We start from the raw sequence: 11,772 nt of genomic DNA on the forward strand, positions 1-11,772 counted from the left end.
TCCTCCGAAAGTATGGTGGTTGCTTGCATATTGCATACCATATCTCCACACGCCTACAAATTTCTCAGGGGTTCAGGTTTTTTTGCCATGCCACATCCCAGTACTTGTCGAAATGTCTGCTCCTCGTTTCACTTGTCACCTGACACTGAGTCAGCCAGTGAAAATTTTCTCAGGTACATAAAACACAGATTTAAACAATTGCAGCCGCATGAAAGTGCCGTGGTTCTCATGGTTGACGAAATTCACATCCAGCCTTTCTTCGATTTTAAAGGTGGAAAAATTTCAGGGGCAGCAGGAAACAGTGAAGAGGCCGCTACTTCTGCTCATGTGTTTATGGTGCAAAGCATGCTGAGTTCTTTTCGCGAGGTGGTGCACATTCTGCCTGCACGAACAATGAATGCTCACTCTCTTCATGCTGTCCTGAAAAATGTAATCATTGGCCTTGAGGAAATTGGTTTTAAAGTTCTTGCAGTAGTTTCAGACAACAACGCAATCAATCGCAAAGCACTTAGTATGTTTTCAGATCCGCCAAAGCCGAGCATCGTTTACCCAAATCCAAAAGACGCAACAAGACCTATGTTTTATGTTGTGGATTCTGTGCACTTGTTGAAATGCATTCGAAACAACTGGATAAATCAAAAGAATCTTGGGACAAACCTATATTTTCCTATGTTTGATCTCTCAAACAACAGTGTCCATCCCGACTGCATACAGCGGGCATCATTCAAAGATCTTCGGGAGCTGCACAAGCTAGAGGCTTCTCAGCTTTTGAAGTACAGCTATCACCTTTCGTCAAAGGCGCTAAATCCTAGCCACTTCGAAAGGCAAAATGTTAAGTTAGTACTACAAATATTCAATGCTTTTGTAGCTGAGGCACTGGATCACCACTGGAACTTTCATCCGTTATGGCATGCCAAAGAAACTGCCAATTTCATCAGGATAGTTCTCCGCTGGTGGAAGATTGTAAACGTTAAAACACCTCACAAAGGCCATCACCACAGAGATGTTTATGAAGAGCCAGTTTCGTGCCTGAATGGTGACCCTAAGCTGGAATTTCTCGATGCGTTTGTCACTTGGTTGGATGTGTGGGAATCCTACAAACACGACAACGGCGTTCTCACGCGAGAAACTCAATCTGCTCTAAGGCATTCCGCCTATGCAATACTTGAATTCACCAAGTACTGCCTTGTCGAGCTTCGTTATAAATATGTCCTGCTCGGCAAGCTGCAGACAGACGGCCTCGAAAACCGATTTGGCCAGTACAGGCAAATGGCTGGTGGTCATTACCACATCAGCATTAGGCAGCTGTACGAGAGTGAAGGCAGGATTCGCCTACAAAATACTCTTCCTATAATGAGCAGTAACGATTTCATTGATGAGGCTCTTCCATCGGCAACAGCCACAAATCAACAGGACTTCAGAGTTACTGTCAAACCTGAAGACCTTGACAGCTTAAGCACACGCGTCGCTGTTTTTGCTTATGTTGGAGGCTTTTGCACTAACTCTGTGGTAAAAACGTTGAAGTGCAACTACTGTCAAGAGAACCTTGTTGCTGACAGTTGCGATGCTGAGTGCGATGGTGATGCTAATTCTTTAATAGCAAGTCTCAATCGAGGTGGCTTGAAATTTCCGAACGCGTGTGTTGTGACAGTAGTGATGCACACTGAAGTTGTTGTTGCAAAGTTGCTGCAGAATGAAAAAAATGCCGGGTGCTTTCTGCAGGCACGAAATCACAGATGCATTGTTCAACAGCTTGTGAAGGAGAGCTTGCCAGCATTTGAGGAACTGGTGACTTGTGCGAATGGGCACGAACCAGATTTGGTGATAAATATGTTGATAAAATGTGCGACAAATGTTCTGCTAAATAATTATTGCAAAGAGAGGAATGACGCAGCCGCTGTTGCTAAAGCCGATGCCAAAGCTGTCGCAAAAGCACGGAAATTGAAAACTGTTGCTCCAAAATAAAGTGCTCATGTATCATTTGTAATTTTCATTAGTATGTTCATTTATTTGTGTTTTTGATCATTGCTTCGTGCCCTTGTTTCGTGTGTACATGTTGAATATACTAACTCTTACTACAGGAAGTTTGCACGTTTGACAAGTTTCTTATAATTAACAATACCCTTTGAAGACATTGAGACGCGAGAGAAAACAATATTGCTGAGATACAACTCGTTCACTGCGAGAGGGGTGCCAGAAGCGGCGCGCTCCCGCAGGACCGGTCGGACGGCGAGTGATGACGTAGCTGACGTCATGTCACGTGAGGCGCAGGCCTGAAGAATTTTAGGAGGTGTTGGTATGACCTGGCGATGTTTAGAAAGTCCACGCACAGGGCCTAATATGTTGGGCAACGTTAATTGTTCGTGGCAGATCATGTCCATTTCTTGTTCGAACAGCTGCCTCTCATCGCTATACGCGGAGCATTCTAGTAGTATGTGCTGCACTGTCTCTGTGCTGCCACAGTTATCGCAACATAGATTTGTGGTACGCCCCATCTTGTACATGTAACTGTTCGTGTATGCCACGTTCAGTCGAAGGCGATGATATAACGTCTCTAGGTGGTGAGGGATCAAGTGGGGGAGTTTCGCGCTCAGTTTTGGGTCAATGCAGTAGAGAAAGCTGTTGTTGTGCAGTGGCGAATTCCAAAGGGGGTATTTTTCTTTGTAGGCATATCTTTTCGCGATGTTCCAAGCATCGGCTTTTGTGAAAACTATTCTTCTGAAATTCCTGAATCGTAGTCCATTTCGAGCAGCTTCATCAGCTTCTTCGTTTCCCGAAATACCAACATGGACAAGTATGCATTGAAACGTAATGTTGGGCCCTGCAGTCTTAGCCTTGTGATGAAGATAGCCGATATCAGATGTTACAGGTTGTTGATTACCACTCTTATGCCTGTTTCATATACTTTGAAGAGCTGTTATAGAATCCGTAAATACAGCCCATAGTTCAGGCAGCTGGTGTCGTAGAATAGCCAATAGAGCCTAATTCCATTTAACTCCGTAGTTGTCGATGTCGCTCTCTCCAGACGAAACGCAAAGGGTTTTCCTGTAGAGGGCACGAAGACAGCATACGACGATCGAGATTGTGTTGTAGAGCCGTCTGTGAATATATGCATTACTTCAGCACATTCTGTGTACATATACTCCAACGCTGTCTGATGAGTTGCTGCTTGGGGTATTTTCCTTTTTGCACTGACGCCGAGGATATAGGGAACAATTTTTAGTGGTGACAGTGTCCAGGGTGAGATGTTCCTTGGCATAATAGGTGACGCCTGAGCAGGCATCAGTATACGTGCACATATTCTTTTGACGGCCTTCCCGAAGCTAGATGTAGGATTGGCTTGAGAAATGTTCAACAAGCGAGCCTTGGAATGAATAACTTGTCTGAGGTGAATCCGAAGTGTCTGCTACGAAGAGATCACTTCTAGAGACAGGCATGTGGCTTCTGCTACAGTGTCCGCCATATGATTATGAGAGACGCCGTAGTGGAGGGCTCCCCATATTTCGACCTCCTGGGGTTCTTTAACATGCACCCAAGTCTGAGCACACGGACCTACAGCATTTTCGCCTCCATAGAAAATGCAGCCGCTGCAGCCGGGATTCGATCCTGCGACCTGCGTGTCAGTAGCCGAATACCTTAGCCACCACACCACTGTGGCTAGGCGCACAATAAATTCTCAAAGTTGGCTAAAAATTGATTTCTCTTCTCTCAACGAATGACGCCACAAGCTCAAAAAGCACTCGTCACAGCCATGGCATCAGCCATTGGCGGATTTTGAGCATGGTGCCCTCGGTCGTTATTGGACCCGGCGCGGGATGTCGCGACTTGTCCAGGCGTGCTCGCGCAATCTCAAAGAAAGCTAGATTAATAATAATTGTAAAAGAAGGTGGGATGATGGTGATGTTTCCGTGTCGATTACAGTCGCAGAATTCCAATGAATGTTGTGGCCTGTGCTAAGATGATGTTCAGCTAGTGCGCTGGCTGTCGTATATGTCCCTTATCTACGCCATAACCTACGTGTTCATATTGCGCCTCAAATATGCGTAATATATTATTTTCGGTTGACAATGTTCACAAGTATGAACGCAGCCATCGCCACGCCGCGGTGGTCTTAGTGGCTAAGGCACTCGGCTGCTGACCCGCAGGTCGCGGGATCGAATCCCGGCTGCGGCGGCTGCATTTCTGGTGGAGACGGAAGTGTTGTAGGCCCGTGTGCTCAGATTTGGGTGCACGTTAAAGAACCCCAGGTGGTCGAAATTTCCGGAGCCCTCCACTACGGCGTCTCTCATAATCATATGGTGGTTTTGGGACGTTAAACCCCACATATCAATCAATGAACGCAGCCACCAGATCAAGATGGGTGGGCGTTTACCAAGGGGTTAAAGTTTCGCTAGGTGGCTGAATCGTTGGACGTAAGGGACAAAAAAAAAAAGACACAGGCTAAAATTTCTGCGTTGAAGTATCCCAAGAAAGGCTATCGTCTTTAAAAGTGCCTTAGGTCAAAAGGCGCGCGTGACGTATTTTTTTGCCCTTGCCATCCCTCCCTGCGTAGCTTCCTGTGCTTTCGTCGGGACGAGAGAATGCAGCGTACGAAAAAACTTAGTAACTCCACTCCTTCTGGACGGATCCTAAAAAAAATGTGGTGGTGAATTCGTGAACCAATACACGATTTTCGCACCTAGTTTAAGCAAAACTAGATGGCGCCACTGCTCCGACGCACCATGGCTTTCTCCTCGGCAGCGCGGCTGCGATGTGGCGTGTGGCGGCCGTTACCCTGCTGCCTACGATGAGAAGCGGGCAGCGCGGACGTGGGCGAGCGTAGCAAGAAAATATGTCTCGTTAGCAGTTTGCCGAGCCCGGTGCGCTGCCGGGCGATGATGTGAGAGTATGTTGAACAATAGTGAGACGTAAAAGTTTATGCAGGGGGTCAGGTGGAAAAACCTGTGACGGAGACATAAAGACATAAAACGATGCGCCCGCTTTGCTGGCCTTCTCGGCGGCGGCGAATCGGCCAGCCGTTGGTGACGCTGAATGGGAAGTGGAAAGAAGGACATTAGATCACGTGTTCAAACGTGACAGCGCCCGTTTGCTGCTGCGGAAAACCGTCTACAACCTTCTTTAGTAAATCTATTCATGGCTACTTGAAGAAACTGTTTGAGCCTCTTTGAAAAGCGCGAAATTCAACCGTCGGCATGCCGTGGCATAGGAGATGCAACAATATCATGAGATGACGTAACCACATGACGTCACAAATCGCGGAAACTTGTGACGTCATCACATGACATCATAACTTGGTCAGAGGTGCTCCAGTCACAGAGGCAGTGCAAAACCACGTTAGATGCGGAACGCTTCCGGGGGCTGGGGAGGATCAATTCAGTCGGCAGAGAAGAGGGGAAAAAAGCTGGCTTTTGACTGGGAGTCGTATTAGTGAGCGCATACGGTACCCTGCCAGTTCTTGTTATCAGGATAATGATAACGATGATGGTGGTGATATTTCCTTGAAAAATCTTAACCGGTCATTACATAAGTCGGTAGCCCCGCCGTGGTGGTCTAGTGGCTAAGGTACTCGGCTGCTGACTCGCAGGTCGCGGGATCAAATCAAAGATCAAAGGTCGCGGCTGCGACGGCTGCATTTCCGGTGGAAGCGGAAATGTTGTAGGCCCGTGTGCTCAGATTTGGGTGCACGTTAAAGAACCCCAGGTGGTCAAAATTACTGGAGCCCTGCACTACGGCGTCTCTCATAATCATATGGTGGTTTTGGGACGTTAAACCCCACATATCAATCAATTACATAAGTCGGTAAATGAGACTAAATTTTAGTGTAATGTAGCGAACGTTTGTAGCAAGAACCAACTGTGTTGCAACAAGTACAGAGCGCACTATAAATACAAAGCGCATTATGAGGGTGAGCTTCCCAATGAGGTTCAGCTTGTGCAAGAAGGCAATGCGACTTTGTAACAATAATAAAATTGCGAAAAGAGAAATCGTATTGTTTTATTTTTGAGGAAGCGATTGTAAACCGCTGCCCTGGCGTACTTGTTATACTATCGCTGTTATTCCAGGCAGCGCGTTCTTTCATTTCCGGATCTCCAAAATTTTACTCGTCTTTGCGTATACCTCGCGGATTTGCGCTTCAAACGTTTTAATTTTTCGGCACACAAAGACACGCCTTGCTTCGTGTCCGTTTCAAAGTATCGCTCGCTTTGCGGCCACGGCTCGTTGTCCCGCCACAGCGCCGGAATAAACCGCTCCGATTTCCTGGCATCCTATTAAGCGCTCGCAATGCCCCGCCCTGTCATTCCACTGATCCGTCTCCGAAATCAGCCCAATTTGTACATTCCCTGTTTTCTAAACTCCCACGCCACCCTCGCAATTTCTCAGTTCATTGAAAGATGTCGGCAGCCTCTACTGTATTTAGCACTTCTTTTCCCCGATTCCGCAGATCCAGCAGTCATTATTTTACTTGATATAAGCGCTTGCCCCTTTTTTAAAAAATCGCCAAGCCTACGCAGAACGCACAGCACATTCACAGCGAAAGCTTGAAAAGCGGCCTTTCAGAGCTTTTTCTCTTTGGAAATCCTATAAGCACATTTCTTGGGTACCCACTACGCCATAGATGTTCATAATTTCTGTATAGTAGGCCGCCATTCACTTCGCGTCATTCTTCGGAAAAGTGCGGTATCCGCTAAAAACAGAATTTTATGCGAATTTTGTGTTGCACTCAGTGGCTGACGTATGTGCCTCCACTGTTAATTGGTTATGAAGAACAAGCTTTTGTAATGTTCCACATTGGACGACCGACTCGTTACGTGATTCGCATTGTGTGACGCCTAGTTGTCCCTTTGCTGTTTTAAAACACTTTATTACTCATGATAACGCGATCCTACGTAGAGCTCAGAGGCCTCGTTATCCTGTTAGTTTGACTGTGTTTGCTCAAAGTAAATGTGTGAATTAACGATGTTGTTCTTTAGGAACCCGGCGCGCTCTAAAACCCGCTTCGAAGCCTTCCCTAAATCCCCAGCCTTTTCCTCGGCGCTTCCATCGCCGGCGTGTGTGTACACACTTATATCCTCGCAGTGTACAGAGAAACATGCACCCGACAAAGGAGGGAAAGAGGCCCTCGCTTGTTTGCGCTGACCCACTTTTTCCCGCACGACGCACTTCTTCCCCATATTTCGAGCGTTGCCGCTTTCCTTTGGGCCTTCTTCTTCCCTCGCACGTCCTGAACGAACGGCGTGCGCCAGTCTCTTGTTTGTCGTTCATGTGACGGGCTCGCTACGAGGCGTAAGCGCGATATAGTGCGTGTGTTGCTGGTTGTATACGTACGCGCGACGCTTCCTTCCGGTCGCCGTGTTTACACAGATGCGCCTGCGATGCCGCCTGATGTTGCGGGAGGAATGGGGAGAGCGGAGGGAACAGAGGATGCCGCCTTTAGGAGGCTTGTTAGGAAGTTCACGCCGCATTACAGCACATATATCTGTCTGTCTGTCTATCTATCTATCTATCTATCTATCTATCTATCTATCTATCTATCTATCTATCTATCTATCTATCTATCTATCTATCTATCTATCTATCTATTTATCTATCTATCTAATCTACTTTGTGTACGTGTGTGTCTACGTTGAGAAGCCATTGTGTAGTAGAGGTTTGCCAATATCGGGAAGGAATCGAAATTTCGAGTGGTGCTTTATTTTTTAGAGATACGGCCGTAGAACATTGCGCTTTGTGACGTTAGATCACATCATATAACGTAGTGAATTTCCATGGGTTCGTGCTGTGGCAGGTGTGATTCCTAGCTTTACGAAACCGGAAGAAAAGCTAGTGCGAGCGCGCAGAGCCTTCAAGGTGGCTCCTCTGTAACAATTCCGCGCACTCACGGCCTCCACATTTTTTCGCTTCGATACGTATACTTGGGAAGCGTAGGCTTCAGATATTCTTCGCCCACTGCAGGCAATCCCGCGGTCGTTCTCCGAGCGCTGTGTTGATTCGCGCTTTGCCCCCGCTGCTGTGGCATCGGCGCCCAACAGCAGCGTTTCAGTCTTCCACCTTTCCACGGCGCGTGTAGGCGATGGCGAAACCGCGAATTCCCGGGGCTGCACCTTTTTCTTTGTTGTTTATGTTTTTTTTTTCGTCGCTGCTTCTGGCGCGTTTAGAGAGGTGGTTTCTGGTGTTTCATGAATAATTGGGAAGACTTGGCGTCCCCGGGCTCGATTTTCCCGCCGAGCCTTGCAGAGCCCGTAACCGAAGCCGCCGTCCTGGCCGACCTTTACTTCGCCCTGGATGCTGCAATGCGCGATGCATACATCGCCATTCTATGTCGCCCACGCTCTGCAGACCTTCCTCACCACGATCGACATCATCCGCAGCGCCCGAAATGTTTCACGGGCTTCAAAAGCGTTCTGTTGCAACACTGCAGCGCACGCCCACGCAGCTCGTGTACGGGGAAGGAGAGCGTTACGCAAGCTATCAGCGGTGTTCGTTGGAACTTGTATATTCTGCCGCCGCTTGTTTTAAATGTGCATGTAAAATACACTGCCGAGTTACTGCTTACGCGTTCGGTGGCCGTGTACATGTGGAATAATAATCGTTGAAGGTTTCACATCCCTAAACCACGACAACGCCCGTGTGTGTGTGTGTGTGTGTGGAGAGAGAGAGAGAGAGAGAGAGAGAGAGAGAGAGAGAGAGCTATATGGCATGGAAATGGGGCTGGCCGCAGCGTGAGAAAACAAAAAAAAAGAAAGTACTTATGACGTAAATTGGTTTTGCATAATATATGTTTGTTAGCAGTACATTTGTTGCGGACCAGAAGGTGACAGGATTGAATGCTGTCTGAGACGGACTTCGTTTCCACGGAGGCGGAACGCAGAGGGCACACATGTGCGTACATTTAAGAGCACTTTATGCAATCATATCCTGCTTTTGGCTCGTTAAACCCCCGCCTGTTCTTGTGTACTGCAATATGGGGGCATATGCTATCACCCCCTGTAAAGTCCTTTTGCACCGTGGCGCACTCGCGGATACATGCCGCATTTTACGATAGCCACTGAGCGGTAGGTAGGTGGCGCAGTGCTTGCGAGAGTTCACCACCGTAAACATCATCATCGTTTGCGCGGTAGTGCCAGCAGTGACGCCTGGAGGTGAAGCTGGGTGGCGCCACGTGAGACATCAGCGGCTCCCTTGGGCGGCTGGCCCGAACGTTCGCCTTCTCGCAGCGGGTCCTTCACGCAGATTGAACAGTGCAAAAAAGACAGCACGCAGAGAAGACGCACAGATGCCACGTTGAACGCACGACTACTTTGCTTTGAATGCAAGGTCCACTTACGGCACACGCCACAGCTACAGAAAGATATATAGCACAGTGGAATCAGCGAGAGAGGATAGGGTGGGTTCCTATTCCGAGGTTTTGTTGGACTGAGGTGCATGGAACCCGCTCCACGAGACTACATTCTGATCCTCGAGAGGTTTTTTGGAATAAATGTTCCATTGATTCATTTACATAACAAGTATTCGGGGTTCTACGTGCAGAAACTGCGATATGATTATGACGCACGCCGTATTTCCTTAAAAATGGATTTTGAGGGTATGCAGGCTTTCTACAAAACAGGTTTGTCTAAATACATTTTTGTAACGGTCGGAGAGCTCTGTACATTTCGACCACACGGTGCTTGTTCTCTAACGTGCAATGAGATCGCACGTGGCTCTGTACCGTTTTTCCTCCACCGAGATACGACCACTGCTTCCGGGCCTTCGAGTCGGCAGCCCAGCACCGCAATTATTGATCCAGTAGGGTGATTACATGAAAGTGATAACATAAAATCTCGCGGTGTTATCGGCCTTTTTGTGGTGTTTAATCTTTCCTATTTAAATATATGAAGTTCGACGCGTTACACTCTGCGCTGACGTTACGCCGAGTGAAGAGCGCAGCCAGCGCGCGTGTTGCAATTCTCGCACCGTGTAAGTGCGAGTTTCTTCGCAATCTCGCATGAATAATAACGAGCCCCTCGGTGCGGACTTTTCGCTGTCTCTGTGCGTACTCATTCCGGTAAGAACGTACAGGACCAATTACCACGCAGAAAATTAATCGTTCGCAGATATGCGTGGCCAGAACTGTGGGCCCCTCGCGCAATTTCGCACTCACGTTAAGGCAAGTATTGGTTAACGAGCATTTGCGAATACCGTTATTCCGGTGACTTGACTTATGCTCTACTGCGTGTTTGTGTTCATTGTTGAAAAGGAGGGATGAACAATTTTTCTCCAAAGTTTGGACCGGCGTCCGACTTTTATGGGTGAATATCGCCATGGTACGGATGCTTGTATATAAGTTTTCATGCATGCGGCGATCAATAAGCAAGAAGGAGTGCAAACGCAGACACTGAACCAAAATAATAAATAACGGGCATTTATTTGATGTTTCGACCCCAACCCGCTCTTGTTCAAGAGTGGTCCTGTTTATTGTACTTGTAGATACCCCTAAAGGAGAGATATCTTTCCATATAAACTCGCCTAAGATCCAACGACTCTTTAATCGGTGAGCGAATGCCCTCTCCCTGAGTCGGCGCTACGTGACATCTTACGGGGAGAAAAACCTGACGGAAGACAATGCGTATCTCACGTCCGTAAGGCGCAGCAAAAAGTAGCGCGCGTCACACGCCGAGTTTGCGTATCTTTCTAACAAAATTTTGCACGTACTGGGGAGAACCCACATGCTTATCTCTGTCAATGACGTCATGGACATTTTCCTAAATCGACCAATGGGAACTCCACGAACGGGAATCGCTGGGTGCGACGCATTTCCTCGCGTTTCGCAGTGGTGGAGCTGTGCAGTTTCCGCAGTAATTTTCAAAGAGCTTTTCTCACACGTCCTTATTGTAAAAAAAGATAGCCTGGATGCAGTCCCGTTTCTATACGCATGTTCTGGACCGAACAGAGCTTTCTTGTTTTGAGGAGCCTCGCTGGATAGCCAGACTACTATTTCATTGTCCACTTTGGAGGCCTTTTGTTTCACTGGTGTGTCGCCGACGTACGAGCTGCCAAGCCAAGTCCAAACGGCTCTGCTAGGCTCTTCGGAGCTGACTTTGTTGTCTGGAAGTAAGTTATGCAGTTGCGAGGAGTTGCTACGCGCCGTCTTTGACACCATTTGTCCTCCCTGGCGGGGTCCTTTTACTCGACAACAGCCTATACCTCGGAGTTCGGTGCAGTTCGAATTGGATAAAACATTACGCGTAAATAAAACGTTGCACGATACAATTATTGAATTAAATAAACCACCCGATTGGTCTGTCGATACAGCCATTATTTATCACTCGATCCGTCGGCTTTGGTTTCTCTCGCGATATTTAGTTCGCAGTTAGTGTTACCTCGCGCGAGCTTCCACGAACTTTTTTGTTCTTTTTTTTTTCTCTTGAGACGTGTGCATCTTAAAAGTGCGCGGTGTACGGCGGTAGGGAACTTAAGAGGTTACCTGAGGTCAGGAAAGTTACTTTGTGCTGTCTTTGGTTTTACTTGCTGGTTAGCGTCCTGTGGTTACAGGATTGTGAAACAGAGAGGCATCTGTCTATAATTTATACGAGGTGCTGAATTTTTGTGAACATTCTATCGCTTTTGCGAAACGTCGCATTAATACGTGTAAATGCCGTATCGGCGTGACTCCGAAGTATTGAATGTGCTTGTGCGAATCTTTTATATGCTTGCGAATAAGGCTCGCTGTCGTCCACTTCTCTCTCTCTCTCTCTCTCTCTCTCTCTCTCTCTCTCTCTCTCTCTCTCTCTC

At 47.5% G+C, this 11,772-nt stretch overlaps 1 protein-coding gene across 1 annotated transcript in view; it reads right to left on the reverse strand.

Moving 5' to 3' along the window:
• Positions 1-903: 903 nt before the first annotated feature.
• LOC142793055 (uncharacterized) overlaps positions 904-11,772 on the reverse strand; it is a 186,289-nt gene continuing 175,420 nt past the window's right edge. The window contains exon 8 of the mRNA XM_075885730.1: positions 904-1,094. Coding sequence (XP_075741845.1) covers positions 904-1,094 — 191 coding nt within the window. The remainder of the gene's footprint in view (positions 1,095-11,772) is intronic.

Source organism: Rhipicephalus microplus, unplaced genomic scaffold, assembly GCF_043290135.1.
Source record: "Rhipicephalus microplus isolate Deutch F79 unplaced genomic scaffold, USDA_Rmic scaffold_272, whole genome shotgun sequence".
Classification (NCBI taxonomy): Eukaryota; Metazoa; Arthropoda; class Arachnida; order Ixodida; family Ixodidae; genus Rhipicephalus; species Rhipicephalus microplus.